This window comes from Myotis nattereri (assembly GCF_964212035.1).
Source record: "Myotis nattereri genome assembly, chromosome: 1".
NCBI classification, from domain to species: Eukaryota; Metazoa; Chordata; class Mammalia; order Chiroptera; family Vespertilionidae; genus Myotis; species Myotis nattereri.
The window spans coordinates 13,232,746-13,249,627 of NC_138075.1; the positions used below are offsets into that span (position 1 = coordinate 13,232,746).

Genomic DNA, 16,882 nt, shown 5'->3' on the forward strand with positions numbered 1-16,882 from the left:
AGATCCATGGGAGAAAAACTGCAGAGGGAAGGTGGGGGCTGGGTATATACTGAACATATTTCAGTGCTTAATAGGAGTGACAGCAGGGCTAACTAAATCTTTTGTTCTTTAAAGTGACCGAGTGGTTTGGCTTCATAGTATTGTATTGTAGAACCATTTTCTTCTTTGATTATTAGAATAAAAGGCAATGATTGCTAAAACCATATTAAAACTAGTTGAACTAACTGGTTTAGAAAAACCAATAATTTTATGAAACTGAAAAATCACTTTGAGAAATACATGGATTGCTATAATGAAAACTCATGTAGTTGACAGTTGCCACCAAATCTATAAGTACTTTAATACGAGGGAAATGAGCTCCTAGAACTTTTCAGATGTAAAACAATTGGACATCACTGTTGAACCTTGTCATCTAAAATTTGCATTACAAACAAAGGGGAGCATATAACTTTATAAGAACAGAATTAATTAGAGATGCAAATATTTAACTTGAAAGACTGTAATCAAGACAATTTGAGTCTATTTTTATAAAAGAAGATTAGAGGTTGTTGTTGCACTTTTTAAAAAATTCTCCCTAGAGATAGAAAAGATGTTTTATGACATAACCTTGACTTCAATGTTGAGGTTATTCAGGATAATACAAGAATGTAAAGGTTTTCTGTACTTCCTTTGTAGGTCTTTCACTGAGAATAATAAAAGTAATAATTTATACAATGCATGAGGATTTTCAAAGTAATTGAGCATACAGTAATGTAAAAATTCAGAATACTTTGTATTTTTACCAAAACAATGAAAAATTAAAGTACAACGTGGAAATTAATAATAAAACACTTAAGCCTTTAAAAAAATGAAAGTAATTATTTCAATTTATGCAAGTTCTCATTTTTGCTTGGTTTTGCACATCGGCTTATCTATTGCATTACACGTGAGTATTTCATGACTCTCAGTATCTCCTATTTTACCTAAATAGACTTATACTTCTGCTTTCAGGAAAAAGGTATTTTTCACACCAAACATTTATGTATTTTGCTCTTCAAAAAAAGGATGTAGCTGAAAAACACAAGAAACACAAACTTTCACCTTTGATTAAATAGGAGAAAAACTGTGGCCGACTTATGCTGAACTACTGCCAATTCTACACAGTAAGACATTTAATAACTTTTAAAAATTTTGCTTTTCATTTAGTCCAGAATATTTGACAATACTGCATTTTCAACCACAGGGCTATTAATGAAGAGTTGGTCATTTGAGAGCTCTTGAGTCTCTGTGACATTTCAAACACTAAAGTGAGAAAAAGCCAATTAGCAATCATTTTAAATACTGCTTTTAGGGGATATGCATTTTTGGTGTGCCAGTTCTCTGTCTTCTGAGGTCCCAAAATGGACACCCAACACTGGGCAGTGGCAGGGCACTTGTGCCCGCCATGTGGAAAAGGGGAAGAGAATGTGGTTCTGCCAGTTTCAACTTCTCCATGGGGCTGACAGTGCAAGAGCCTAATCTGCTGATGAAGGGTCCTTTGTGAGGCTGCATTGTCTGTTTGGTACAAATTCACTAGTTAAAGCAGCATTTATTGCTTCTTAGGAGGAATTCTTGGGTGAAAAGAGGGTGGTGGAGTGTGGGAAGATATTCCTAGGGTTTTAAAAAAATCTTTATTGTTGAAAGTATTACAGACGCTCCCCCCCCCACCCCCGCCCCTTATTTCTCCCCATTGCCTGCCTCCACCCGGTTTCTGCCCTGCCCCAGGCTTTCATCACCCTATTGTCTGTGTCCATGGGTTATTCATATGTGCATATAAGTCCTGTGGTAAATCTCTTCCCATACCTCCCACCCCCCTTCCCTCGGAGATTCTTCAGACTGTTCCATGTTTCCATGCCTCTGGTTCTATTTTATTCATCAGTTTATTTTGCTCATTAGATTTCTTGTTTGTTTATTTTGATTTTTAGTTACAATTGTTGATAGATATGTATTTATTACCATTTTATTGTTCATATTCTTGATTTCTTCTTTTCCTCTCCCTTTCCCTCTCCCTCCCCTCCTCCTCCTCCTCCTCCTCCTCTTCATCTTTCTACTTCTCCTTCTTCAAGAAGGCCTGTTAACATTTCATGTAATGCTGGTTGGGTGGTGATGAACTCCTTTAGCTTTTTCTTGTCTGTGCAGTTCTTTATCTGACCTTCAATTCTAAATGGTAGCTTTACTGGGTAGAGTAATCTTGGTTGTAGGTACTCACTTTTCATCACTTTGAATATTTCTTGCCACTCCCTTCTGGCCTACAAAGTTTCTGTTGAGAAATCAGCTGACAGTCCTATGGGAACTCCCTTGTAGGAAACTGCTTTTCTCTTGCTGCTTTTAAGATTCACTCTTTGTCTTTAACCTTCGGCATTTTAATTATGATGTGTCTTGGTGTGGTCCTCTTTGGGTTCCTCTTGTTTGGAACTTTCTGTGCTTCCTGGACTTGTATGTCTATTTCTTTCCCCAGGTAGGGGAAGTTTTCTGTCATTTTTTTCAAATAGGTTTTCAATTTTTTTCTCCCTCTCTTCTTCTTGTGCTCCCATGATGTGAATATTGGTGTGCTTAAAGTAGTCCCAAAGACTCCTTACACTATCTTCATAATTTTGGATTCTTTTTTCTTTTTGCTATTCTGACTGGGTGTTTTCTGCTTCCTCAAATGCCAAATAACTGCTTTTATTCTCAGTATCTTCGACTCTACTGTTGATTCCCTGTAAATTATTTTTCATTTTAGTTAGTGTATCCTTCATTTTTGACTGGTCTTTTTTTTATGTCATTGATGTTTTCACTAATTTCCTTGAAGTTCTTATTAAGTTCCTTGATCATCTGTATAACCATTGTTTTGAACTCTGTATCTGGTAGTTTTCTTGCTTCCATTTCATTTTGTTCTTTTTCTGGAGATTTCTTCTGTTTTTCATTTGTGCACTGGCTCTGGGACCTCTGGGACTTCCTGGAAGGTGCAAAATCAACTACTGCCCATGTTGTGCCTGGGGCCACCCAGCATGAGCTACAGAATGATGGGCAGATGGCTGCTACTTGTGTTGGGCTTGGAGGTGCCAAGGAGAGGGCAAGCTGTGAAGCAAGGTAGGCTGCTCTAGTGCCAGGCCTGGGGCCTCTTACTGAGAGGTATTTCTCAGCTGGCATAGCTCAATGGATGAGCACTGACCTATGAGCCAGGGGGTCATGGTTCGATTCCCAGTCAGGGCAAATGCCCAGGTTGCAGGCTCAATCCCCAGAAGTGGGTGTGCAGGAGGCAGCCAATCAATAATTCTCTCTCATCATTGATGTTTCTCTCTCTCCCTCTTCCTTCCTAAAATCAATATATATAATGCCGGTGGTCCTAATCTAGCATCTAGAAGGGTTCAGGAATCTGGAGAAGGCGCTGTGTGTAGATTAACCATGAGTCCAGAGACGAAATATAATTTTGGAAGGCATTTTGGGGGCCAGAGGAAACTTAGCTAAAGGAATAAGTTCTCCTTGTCTCAGGACCCCTTGCTATTTATTAACACAATTTGTCCTAAGGTAAGGTAGATATGCACTTCAAAGGGTAGGGTTAGGTATACAGAATCCATTGCCAGATTGGGGAAAATTGCCTATGGCTGTTCAGGTGTATGTGTGTGATTTTAAAATATATTCACAAATTCTTTGAAACCCTTCCTTTCAAAAGTTGAAGCCTAATTTCTGTCACCTTGATGTGGCTAGACTTAGTGTGTCACCCTAGTTAATAGAATAAAGCAGAAGCAATGGTTTAGTCAGAAAAATTCGTGACTTCCTCCTCCCCCCGCGGCCCCCCCACCCCCCCACTGCTTGGTCTGAGGGAAGCCAGCTACCAAATGATGAGAAAAGACCCACATGTCTAACTGCCATTTCCGTTTTCTCACGTCTTGAGCAAATTTGAGTGCTGTGTCCCGTGGTCCAAGGATTTCCCTTTCTCAGCTTGTATTCTCAGGTTTTTATTAGAAACTTCCTTGTCTAATAGAGCATAGAAAATAAATTTGAAACAAGAGATACTTTCTCTAGTAAAGAATTACTCTGGTATATGAACTAATAGGAACCAGTGGCTTGTCCTGAAGGCAAAGCTACTTTTTCTGTTAAATATTTTGTTTCCTCTTCTGCAGATTGCACACATTGCACAAATATTTGTGGCGTGCTTCCCAAATGCAAGGTACAATGATGCGCTACAGGATGACTAATGCTGGATAGTTTCAACTTCCTGATTTCGTGTACATGGTATTTTCCTCTATTACCACCTTGGTACTTCCCTTCTAGTGACATTATTCTATGTTAAATGCAGATCATAGATATAACATCACAGGGTTGGTAGGACACTTAGCATTCACTTGATCTGTCATCCTTGGCTTTTCATTTACTGCTGCTCCAGCTCAAGCTTAATACACTGTTAGAACAGATGGATGAGAGGGAGTTCTAGAAAGGTAAATCTATGGGAGTTGGATAGTTACTGACGTGTATCATAGAATGGTGGCAGGAGGGAAGGTAGAGTTCAGATATGTGTGGTACTAGGTATGCCGAGTGGTTTCCTGGGGCTATATTCTTCCCGCGTCCCAAACGGAGAAGAGATATGAACCGGTTCATGCAATCTAGGAGGCGCTTTTGGGATTGAAGAAATAATGAAAGACAGACATAAAATAGATTAAAAACTTGGGCTGGGTGTGGTGCCTGCCCTCTGGAGGGACGGAGCATGCAGAGAGAGAGCGAGCCAGCCAGCTCCCAAAGCTGCTTTATTATATACTTGAGTTGCAGGAAGTTACATCACATCTGGGTGGGCCTTTGACATCATGAGATCCATCCCCTTAACACTGGGCGGGAGAGTCAAACTGGGTGGCCTCCAATCTTGTGACTGGTCCTGCCCTCAGGGAGTGGCTCTGCTGGCCCCCCCCCCCCCCCCCCCCCCCCCCCCCCCCCCCCGAGTCCAGATGACATAAATTAAGCCAAGTGTATTCTAACGGCCCTTAGCACTAGGAAAACAAGAAATAGAAGTGATCCGTATAAAGGGGACTAAATAACTAATCATCCAAACCAGAACAATTTTTGAGGGTGAAGGGGCACCATTATAATTACGTTGGGGCTGTCCCTGGGAAACCAGATTAGACCTACAGTAATTTACGAAGTGAAACAGAGCAAGTACAGCTTTTCTTTCCTCCTGCAGCCTCTCAGAGTCTCTTCCATTTGCTCCAATGCCAAGGGAATCAGACATCTCAGACCAATATTGGATGTGGCAGACATCCCAGGACAATTCACAACTTCCCTTCCAAATGAGGGTTATCTGCCTGGAACCATTTCAACTGGCAGTGGAAGGTCCTCTATGAAGCTGAAAGCTAAATACACAGTTACCAGAATGGAGAACCTTGCCACCTGTTTGCCAAGTGTGCGACCCATTCGGCTAAAACGGCCTGGGTGCCCATCGCCTTACTTGTTTGTATTGCATGCATGCCCCGTGCGGCTGCTCTTGCTGTGTCATTTTTCCTGAGAAAAAACAGGCTCTGGGAGCTACGTGGCTGCTGAACTGGGGCTGCGGAGCTGGGGCTACCTTAGGGGCAGCCATTGGCTGGCACGTGGTAGATGCGCCCCGAGATGCTCGGGGAGGGCATGGTAGGGCCTTCACTACCCAGTTGCCTCGGCCAAACTGCCTTTCGCTAAGGTGCTCAAGCAGGGGATGGAGGAGAAGCATCGAGGGGGGCACACGTGCAGGCAGCACACGTGCAGGCCCGAGCATAAAAGGCTGCTCAGCTCTCCCGAGACAGGACGGCAGCTGTTGCCCTCATCCAAGATGGCGGCGCAGGCGTCAGGAGCCTCCTGCCCTTTTCCATGATGGCGGCGACCGGACCCGCCTCCCCGGGCGCCGGAGTCTTGTGACCCACACAATGGCTGAGAGCCTACTCCAGGCTTCCCGGCAACGCCGAGTAAAAGCCATGACGGCCGCCGCGGGTTCGGCGAGCCGGGCCGCCCTGCCCCTGCTGCTGTGCGCTCTCCTGGCGTTCGGCGGCGCGTACGTGCTCGACGACTCCGACGGGCTGGGCCGGGAGTTCGATGGCATCGGCGCGATCAGCGGCGGCGGGGTAAGCGGCCGGCGACGGGCTGGCGTGGTGGGAGGGGGTGCGCGAGGTGGCGGGGGGCGGCGAGGTGGCGCCGGGTCCCGCCCCGTCCCGTCCCGCCCCACAAGCCCCCGCGGCGCCGTCCCGCGTTGGGATGCGCTGCGGGGCGGGCGCCCCTGGCTCGGCGGTGCCCGCGCCCCCAGGGTCGCGCCTGCCCGTCTGGGCTGAGCCGGTAGAGGCAGTTGGGTGGAATGGATGGGCGTCCCGAGGGCCACGGAATAAATGGTGGCAGGTGTAGGTAGAGCCAGGGCTGGGCCTCGAACCCTCCCGTGGGCGCCGGGCGGGCCGGGGGCGAGGCGGGGGGCGGGGGGGGGGTGTCGCTGCTGCAGAAAGTCCGGGAGCCGGGCCTCTGTCTGGGGAGGAGGGCGCCCCAGGGAGTCTCTGGCTTCCCTCCTCCAGTCCTGGGAGGTGGGTCGGACCGAAGGCCTGGGCGGCTGCAGATGGATTCTTTCCGAGGGGCCAGTGCCCAGCAGGTGTTTTTATTTTATTTTGAATTATTTTATTTTTCTATTACAGTTTGCACTCAACACTGTTTTGCGTTAGTTTCAGGCGTAGAGCACAGCGGGTAGACCTTCGTATTGTTTACAAAGCGTTCCCGCTGATAATCCAAGCGCCCACCCTGCACCATGGATAGTTATTACAGGCTATCCGGTCTAATTAGCATAGTACGCTTTTATTATTATAGATTATTATAGGTTGCTGACTATATTCCCTATGCCTTCCCTTGCACTCCATGCCTATTTTTAAATTTCTAGTTAGTATTGTTAACCCCATCACCTTTTTTCATCCCGCTCGCTCTCCAACACCCCTCCCCTCTGGCAACCATCCCTCTATCTCTAAGTCCAAATAGGTTTTTGTTGGAGGCAGGACAGGTGCCTCCAGGCCTCTTTAGTAAGTTAAGAGGCCTGAAACGATCTGGGCATTTTTTAAATGGGGGCAAAGGCGGGGGCTGGGGTGGGATAGGGGGCATCTGTAATAATGTCAACAATAAAAATACAATGTAATTTAAAAAGTGACGTAGAATGGCAGGCTATACTAGTAGTCTAGGATTGTTTATTGTTGGGGGGCTGTGTTGCCTACAGATGGTCAAGCCCCGCAGGGGGGAGTTGCCCACTAGAAAGGTCAGTGCCCCTGTACCTCATTTTTGTGTGTGAGGAGGGGGAAGCATTGGGTCAACAGCTGAGACAGTGGCTGGCCATCCTTGGGGTGCATAGTAGCACCTGGTGCTTGTTGAACTGCAGATGCTGGCCACTCCCGCCCCCCATTCTGACTGTCCTCTGGAGTAGGGCTAGGAATCTGCATTTCAACAAACACATCAATTGATTCTCTTGCTAAGTATTGAGAGACATTTATCTATCTGTCTGTTTGTCTATCTATCTATCTATCTATCTATCATCTATCTATCTTTCTCTCAATTTCTCTCAATTCAGGGATCTCTGGAGTAAGGTATGGATTTAAAATAATAAACTTTTAATTTTAAAAGTTTTAGGTGGGCAGAAAAGTTGCCAAGACAATACAGAATTCTCATATACCGTGCAGCAGTCGCTCCTGTTAGCAGCATCCCACATTAGTATGGTACATTCATTGCAACCAATATTAATGAAAGTCCGTATTTCCCTTCATGTTTCCTTAGTTGTACCTAATGCTCTTTTTTCTCTTCCGGGATCCTACTCAGGATGCCAGTGGCATTTAATGGCATGTCTCCTTCGTCCTCTGTTGGCTGGTACAGTTGGGATGAGCAGGAGTTTTCTGGGCATTCCGTAAGATTTATGTGAGGGAGACTTGAAGGCCACTCCAGCTTTGTGCAGAACTGTGTGGGCACAGCTGACAACTTCCTTAACCCCCAGTCACGCTATCAGGTGACCTCCAGCTGTGGGAATTTGCTTCAGTAGCATCTTTGTTCTTGCCTCCAGACCACTTTTACTTAATTTTGTCCCATGTTCTTTGTAACCATTGTCTTGCCTTGATTTGATCCTTGGGAACCTTTGAGTCTGTAGGGTTTATGGTGGTGGACCTTTGGGTCAGAGGGATTTTCTTTTGTGTAACCCCGATCACAGCTGAAGCCAATTTTATTTGAAAATGTTAAGGCTGAATTCTTGTATGGGTTGTTTGTCGGGTTGAATTAGATGGAACTTGCACCCTCAAATGCAATGCAGGACTTGCCTTGAGTGCTTGTTTGCTGGGTGGGCGTTTTATGTTGGTTTCAGCCTGTTGATAACCAGTGTTGTGGCTGGACCGGTTCTTATGATTGCAATGCACTCACAAGTCCTGGAAAGCACAGGTTGATTGCTCCACGTCTCATTGAATACTTGGGACCACACAGAGAGTTGGAAGGAGAGGAAGAGAGAGGGGGGATGTGGGCATGGGGGGGGGGGCTGCTTTTATTGGGGTGGAAGGTGGGGTCCTAGTGTTTTGCAGACTCATTCTGTTGGTGAATTTAAACTTAAAAGTCCCATCCCAACCGGGCTCTTTATCTAGTTGTGTGGCTGGCAATGTGCTTATTTGAGATAGCCATCTTTGAAACGCGTGCCTCAGTAATCAAAGCTTATGTCAGGCGCTTGCATTACCAAAAAGAAGAAACCAACTCTCAGGGCTTACTAGACAATCCATCGTTGATGCTGAGGCATCAGCGTCAATGATGAGGACATTAACTGCCTGGGTAGCTGATATGCTGAAAGTCAGGGGTAGGATACGTTGTAACCCAGAAAGTGCCTGTCTAAATAGGATATAGCAGCACTCCTATACTAATTATACAGGCAGTAGTCTAAAATCTAGTCCATGGCCATTGTTCCAAGCTTAAAGGGTCCTGCCATGAAACCAGGTCAAGGATCTAGGGGCCCTAGAAATCTATTCAGTGGATTTGGTCATATTGTGAAATATTTTAACGTCTTGGGCCATCTGGTGTAAGTGGGTATGAACCTTTCCTGAGTTGGTAGATTGCTCCATATCTCATCAAACCAGTCTCTCAGTCCTGAGAATAGGTCAGTTCAGTTTAAGGGTTGTGTCTCATTTCAGGAAGTGGTGATGCAGATGGGCTCCCAAAGGTAGGCCTACATGGTCTAAGTCAGGGGTCCTCAAACTACGGCCCGCCAAAAACATTTATCCGGCCCGCCGGGTGTTTTTGCCACCGCTGCCTGTCCTGCTTAGCAGCCCACTCGTTCCGGGCCCGCAGTGCGCATGTGTGGAATGTCTGAGGGACAGTGAACTGGCCCCCTGTTTAAAAAGTTTGAGGACCTCTGGTAAGTATTTGCATCAGGTTATTTAATAAGAGGCATTTCTATGGGAACAAAAGAAAAACAATGTTTAATGGTTGGAACCTACTATAAACCCAGCCTGAGTCCTGAGGGTGGTTGAGATGTTTTCTAGACATCAGGCTCGAAACGTCTTCACATGGAGGAAGGGCAGGCAGTGGCAATCGGACAGATTTCCTAGTTTGCCGGGGTCCAGCCCCAGCGAGTCCAGGGGTCCCCAAAGGTGTGGACGGAGTTGGTGAAGAAGGAATGACACGGAGACAGTGTTCAGTTGATCAGCAGCCTAGCCAGGATCTCCAGCCAAGTTCTGGTCTGGATCTCCAGCGAAGTTCTGGTAAGGATCTCCAGCCAGGTTCTGTGTCCATGTTGTCTTGCTAGGTTCTCCAGCCAGGTTCTGTAGCCAAGTTCCCTCGTTAGGTTCTCCAGCCAGGTTCTGCCCAGGTTCTCCAGCCAGGTTCAGTCACCAGGTTCTAGTCAGGTTCTCTTGCCAACTTCTGTAGTCAGGTTCAGTCCAGGATCTTTTGCCATGTTCTCTCGCTAGGTTCTGTCTCTAGGTTCTGAGGCCAGTTTCTGTCCAGGATCTTTTGCCATGTTCTCTCCAGCGAAGTTCTTCTGTCTCTAGAGAACGTTCTGTGTAGGTTCTGTGCCTAGGTTCTGTCTCTCTCTCTGTCTCTTGCTGTCTTGTTACCTCTGTATTTATACCAGTTGATTCAATCCTATCAATCTCTATTACAAAGGTTAGGGCGTTTCTTATCTCCATTCCAGGGAGTAAAGATTATGTAGCTTAAGCATGATTGTTCGTAGTTAAAGTGATTAATTACCCACCTGGCACTTAGTTAAGAGGTTTTCTTCCCTCCCTAACTTCAGGGGAAAATCCTTACCTGGGGAAACAACCTTTCTCAGAGACCTTGGTTAAAACACATAGTGCCAAGAAGGTGAGCAAACATATTAAGAACAATATGCCATAAACGCCAGGTCCCTTGAAACAGCAAGCATGGACCGGCTCCCGGCACTAGTTCACAGTTTGAATGTCTCTGGTGACGGTTCTTAATGGCTCACAAGATATAACAGGCACAAAATGCAGTAGTGGTGATTTCTCTGAAGTCTATATCAAGTTGTCCTACTTTAGCTTGCATGGCTTCAGGAAAAGGGCAGTTTTAATTCTCAGTGATTCAAACCAGAAGGCTGGGTGAAAAATTTGAAACATTATGAAGCATAGTAACCCCCCTTTGGAAAAACTGCTGTTTGAAACTGCTGTTTGAGTTACTCTGTTATTCTTAGACAGTCTCTTATTCCGTGGGTCAACTCTGTTATTTTTAGACTGTAAAATAACTTTGTTTTTTGCTTGAATAGGAAAGATAAACTTAATTGTCTGACCGTGCAAGCTAGCCATCGAAAGGGGCTGATACATTATATTAATTTACATATTTTGCCAAGTGTTTGTTCATCCAAGGTTACAGGTGTTTGATTAGATATAATATGTATTCAAAGTTACAAGTTGTCTGTATAGATATTGCGGTGTTTGATTAGATAGGATATATATTCAAGGTTACAACTGTCTGTAACAATAACCCACATAGAGCCCTTTGTAATATCTGCAAACAAAGAGGCTCAAAGAGTATAAATACAAGAGACCTCCTGTATGTGGGGTTCAGAATTTGACAGAGGTAATCTGCTCTGAATCTGTGCACAGTGAAGATGACTCCTAACTAATTGGCTTATTTGGCGTCTTGTCCAGCTCTCTGATTTGCGATACAACACTACAAGTTTAACCTTAATTCCTTAAATCTGTCTGGTTATATCTTTCTCAAATTTGTCATTCTAGTCAAAGCCTTGGTAATATAACCAGTGTTTCCAGTTGTGTCCTGTTATGAGGAGGACAGATTCTGATTGAATTTATGCAAATAACTTTATTGCCAAGAAAATAAGAATACCAAGTTTCTGAATTCTGGAGGGATCAAGTAGGGAGAAAAATTGTTTCATCTTTGTTCACAGAGATATATTCTATCAAATTGCTGTAAGTCATAGATAGCTTAAGAGAAAAAGGTTTCCTTAAATCTGGAAAAATATAACATTAAAGGGCCAACAATGTTTCAAATAAAAAGTTAGAAAAATTGCAGTCATCCTCGTTAGTTCATTTAGTTCCATGCACTTCTTCTTCTTTTTTTTTTTTAATATATTTTATTGATTTTTTTTTACAGAGAGGAAGGGAGAGGGATAGAGAGTTAGAAACATCAATGAGAGAGAAACATCGATTAGCTGTCTCCTGCATACCCTCTACTGGGGATGTGCCCACAACGAAGGTACATGCCCTTGACTGGAATCGAACCTGGGACCCTTCAGTCCGCAGGCTGATGCTCTATCCACTGTGCCAAGCCAGTTGGGGCCATGCTCTTCTTGTTGATCTTTTATTAGCAGTTTTATGAATTCCATTTTACTTCAGGGTTCTGTAAATTTGGCAATGATCTATGTATTCAATGAATTTCTATCATTTAACATTCATGTAGCAAAACTCTAAGGTTTCAAGTTACCAGAAAGATTTGGGTTAGTATTTTTAAGAGGACACATACCATACAACATAATTATTGAAAAGTGGCTGTCTGGCAAGCCAAGCTGAAGTCAGGCACTTGTGTTACAAAAATGACAGCCCATTGTTAGGGCCTATACCAAGGTGGATGACTTTGTCTGCAGCCTGATCACAGGTTTGACCTTCTGCTGTAGAAAAAATTGCTTTTCCCTACCCAACCGATTCTTCTTGATTTTTACGCTATTTCCTTATGTTGCAACGTCTCTTATAGGTACTGGCTCATATTTCAAAGTAACTGTGGACTAATGGACTAATTGATTTGTTCATTACTACTACCCTTTTCCTTATTTTGTGCTTTAAACCTAGAATAGCTAGTATTTCATAAAATGAGGACCCATATGTCCTGATATTTGTACTTTTGGTATTAAATCCAGTGTTTAAACTTGCTGAAAATGGAAGTCTTTGACTATGTTTAACTCATTTTAAAATTATTAAAAGGAGAATTGTTTCATAACTCAGAGTGGGTGGATTTTATCTATTTTGTTTTGATAGTGTCTCTGTGTATAGCACATTACTCATCTTAGAAGCTGATTAAATGAAAATGGTTGCAACACAAATATTTGCACACCATTCTAAACTTCTTTGTGGAGTCCCGAGGACCTAGCACAGTCTGTGGCAGTAAGTGTTCGGAATGTTCTCATTTATCTTCATCTCCGAGAGGGAAGGCAGTGTGATAGTTAAGAGTGTGGACTTAGAGCAGATTGTCAGGGGTCCACTCTGGGCCCTGCTACCTACTGGATAGCCTTGGGAAGGTCATTTCACCTCCCTGCGTCTCAGTGTCTTTTCTGGGACACAGTGATACCTGCATTGGTAGGGGCATTGTGAGGGTATATGTAAAGCACCTCGGATGGCGTCAGGTACATGACTAATTTTGGCTAATATCCTATTTCATAGATTAGGGAGGAGGAAGTCATGCTAAGGACTGTAAGTGAGAAAGGTGGTCCAGTTTGGTATACAATGCCTGCTATTTATTGCGAGCTGACTATGTGCCAGCTACTGTGCCGCGGCTCCTTCCGGTGCTGGTTGGAAACAGCTCCAGGCCTTATTGAGGGGCTGTGATGAGGAACTTGGTGATTTGATATTGCTTGATGGGGCGTTTCCACATTTGCCTATACTACCCTTAACTGACTATTGTGTTTTGTTTAAAATTAAATGTATTGGTGTGACATTGGTTAATAGGATCATGTAGGGTTCAAGTGTACATTTCTACGATACAAGATCTGTATCCTATACTGTATCCACCACACAGTCAAATCACCGTCCTTCACCATATATTTGGCCCCCTTTATCCCTTTCCCCTCTTCCCTCTTAAAACGTGCACCAAACAAACAAACAAACAAACAATCCGATTAAAAAATGGGCAGAGGCCCTGAACTGCCTATTTATTGTCTTTGACTAATCCTTTTGCATTGGGTGTGGCTATGGCCTTGCAATCATATAATGATGTAGTGTTCGTTTCAAGTGGGCACTTTCCGTCTTAAAAATAGGAGAGCAGAGGGGACAGAATAACCCCCAAACAGCAAAACACACCATTCAAATGGCACAATGCAGGACAGGAAGCACCATTTACATTGGGTCAGAGCGAGGTTAGTGAGCATGTATAGTGTTTACTCACAGAGCGCCTTAATATCAGAGCCTCTGCCAGTCTGTAAGCTATTTGAGAACAGTGACTGTATTATTAAAAAATTTGTGTACATAATGCCTATCATTTATTGAGAGCTTACTACATCCCAGCTGTTGTGCTTAGTCCTTTACATCTTATTTTAGTTTTAAGAGCAGCTGACTGAATAAGATAACCCACTTTACAATCATTAGCCCTTGGTCACATAGCTTGTAAATGATGGAATCTGGATGCAATTAGGTTGCCTGTACCAGTGCATAAAGCACCATGAAAAAGTATTCATGATTGGATTTGTTTTATTCATACTTTTGAAACTTTTTTTTTTTTTTTTTTTTTTAGGCAACCTCCCGGCTTCTAATAAACTACCCAGAGCCCTATCGTTCTCAAATATTGGATTATCTCTTTAAGGTAATGGAAAATTAATTATTTAATAGTAGCTGTGATATTTTAGAAACAATGGTGAAATTCACCCATAGATTTTATCACCTTCTCAGTTCTAGTGTTGTTGTTTTTTTAAATGGCAAATTACTTTTGGGACAAGTTGCCATTTATTTGAAGTTTTGTTTTGGTTTTCTCATCTGTAAAATCAAAGGCAGCAATTAGTAATTGTCTTGAAGTGGTGTTTTGTCCTTCATACCATGAATCACAGGTTAATACTATTACTTCTTTCTCCAGCCAAACTTCGGTGCCTCTTTGCATATTCTAAAAGTCGAAATAGGTGGTGATGGGCAGACAACAGGTAGGAGTATCCCCTGCCCAACATTTGAATCTATACTTAAACTTATGGACTGTGACTTCAGAATATAAATAAAAGCAATGTTTGTTGATGTTGATTATTGCTTAGTAGATTGCTCATTTCCCCCTCTACTTATTTTTTAAAAATTGTATCAAAATATGCATTTTTTCCCATCTAAAACAGCATTTGGACTTTAGCTTGTTTATTTAGTTGAAGTAATTTATAGTAAACCTACAGTTTTTTAAGAGCTAATTATACAGCATAGGGTCAGTTTGGAATTGTATTGAAAAGTAAAAAAAAGCTTTTAATATTATATAAAATATAAAGTGTTATTAGATTTAAATAAAATAGGTGGTAAAAATATAAGTAATCAGATACATAGCTCTTTTTTTTTTCTTTTCAAAACAAAATTCTTTGTAACCACCAAATCTGCAAACTTCATTGTGACTGTTTTGATGGCTTTCTGTAGTACATGTAGTTAGTTTAAAGATTATGGGCCAATAATGTTCAGGAAGAAGAAAATGTAAAGAAAAAGGAATTTAATTATCTCAATTATTATATACATATGTGTATATGTATATATATGTATACATACAGTTATTATATATATTTAGGTCAGATTCCATTATAATGAACTCTAGACTTGTCTGTACACTCGAGTTCCTGTTAGAGATTTGGAAGTAATTTTTGTTAATCAGATATATCTATGTGGTGGTATTAGTGTTTAATTTATGTTGAAAGGAATGGAGTGTGAGAATTGGCCCTTAGGAGACCTGGGATTCACAACCAGGATTGAGAAGCTGGAAGCTCAGGAGATGTGAACTTGAAGTTGGAATTTGAAAACCCCAAAGACACCAAAAGCCCAGCAGAATGTAGTTGTAGGAATTTGCAATTATATGAGGTAATAACACTTTCCTTAAACTCCTTATAATAGAAAGTTGTGGTTTTATTATTGAAGATGCTTACGATGCTTAGGATAATGAAAAAAAGATGAAACCAGCCACAAGCTATATAAGATTATTCTTGCCCCATCTCAGGATTGGAACTGGAATACTACTTCTGTGAAATGTGTATGTGTGTTGGGGTGAGTGGCCCGACGATGCACCATTAACGGAATTGCCTCTCTTTTACTCTCTCCCACTCAGATGGCACTGAGCCCTCCCACATGCACTACGCATTAGATGAGAATTACTTCCGAGGATACGAGTGGTGGTTAATGAAGGAAGCTAAGAAGCGGAACTCTAATATCACACTCATGGGTAGGGAGTGAAGTTTGCCATGCTTTTGCTGTCTGTTTTCCTTTACCTTTTAAAATCTGAATCATGTATGTAAAGACCCTATTAGTACTGAAGAACTAATAATGTCATTAATACTACCAGTGTGCTACCCATAGCAAAGCATGTGCCAGGCACGATCCTTTCTTTGCCCTTACATATTACCTCTGATCTTTATAATAATTCTGGAGTAAGGCATTATTTTCCACATTTTATAGAAGAAGCAGTAGAGGCTTAGAGAGGTTACGCCACTGATTTAAGGTCAGGTAATTAGTAAATGGCAAAATTAGATACAGGAACTATTCCATTCTGGTTTTTTATTTAATTTATTTTTTTAAGCTAAACTACTTTCCGCAACAACATTTCTCACCAAAATTTGTCAAAGGGCAATGCTGTTATAAAATTGTGTATTACATGCAGTAGTATATTCCAGCTCTTTGCAAAATTGTGTATTACATGTAGTCGTAGACCCCATTTCTAGAAGTGGTGCATACAAAAGGTTCATTGTTTGTTTTGAATCTCAGTGGCGTGGTGGACACTGTTCCAGGCACTGGGGTTACCGAGCAATCCAGCCCCCAACTCCTGCCCCGTAAGCTTAGGATCTAGTGGCAGGGAAGATTGGATGATTCCCACATGGGACTATATGCATTTCACTGTTCTCCGTAGCAGTGGCCACACTTGTGAAATATTTCAAATGTACACCGAGGTGGCATTCTTTCATCATCTGAAATGAACTTGATTTTTTGAAACAGGCTTTCACATTCGGACTAAGTTCAGGGAGATTAATGAGATCTATTTTATAGACTTGATTTAAAAAACCACTTTAAACATCTAAAGGACAAATATAAGTTTTTCTAAATGAAAAAATGGAGGGGTCAGTGTGTGCTTTGTAAATGGGCTTTGGTAAGAGATTCCAGAAATGTTTGGGGCAGTCAAAAGCACCATTGACTTCAGTGTTATTTGCCACTGGGCTGCTTTCAAGGTCACTGCTCATTTACATGCAGGAAATCTGGCTGTTGAACATATCCTAGCAGAGACACTGTAGAATGTATGTGGCACTTCATTGTTTTAAAGTGCTCTGCTATTTTAATGTCACATTTCTTATGTAAATACACTTAGGCATTCCTCCTGAGTTTAGAAAAATAAACATTTTGTCATTTTGATTTTGAACTTTTCAGTGGTGAACTAAATTGGTAACATATAAACAGCTAGGGAACTTAACTGTTGAGTTTATTTTAATATACCAGTAACATAGTTAAGATTTAAAATTGTAAATTCTACTCTTATTTTTTTA

General features: G+C 42.4%; 1 protein-coding gene across 1 annotated transcript in view; it reads left to right on the plus strand.

The window, feature by feature from the left end:
• Positions 1-5,888: 5,888 nt before the first annotated feature.
• Positions 5,889-16,882, plus strand: part of GALC (galactosylceramidase) — a gene marked incomplete at its 5' end in the record, with an annotated part of 42,531 nt that continues 31,537 nt past the window's right edge. The window contains 4 exons of the mRNA XM_081082466.1: positions 5,889-6,083; positions 13,918-13,986; positions 14,254-14,317; positions 15,460-15,573. Of these exons, the coding sequence (XP_080938592.1) occupies positions 5,889-6,083; positions 13,918-13,986; positions 14,254-14,317; positions 15,460-15,573 (442 nt within the window). The remainder of the gene's footprint in view (positions 6,084-13,917; positions 13,987-14,253; positions 14,318-15,459; positions 15,574-16,882) is intronic.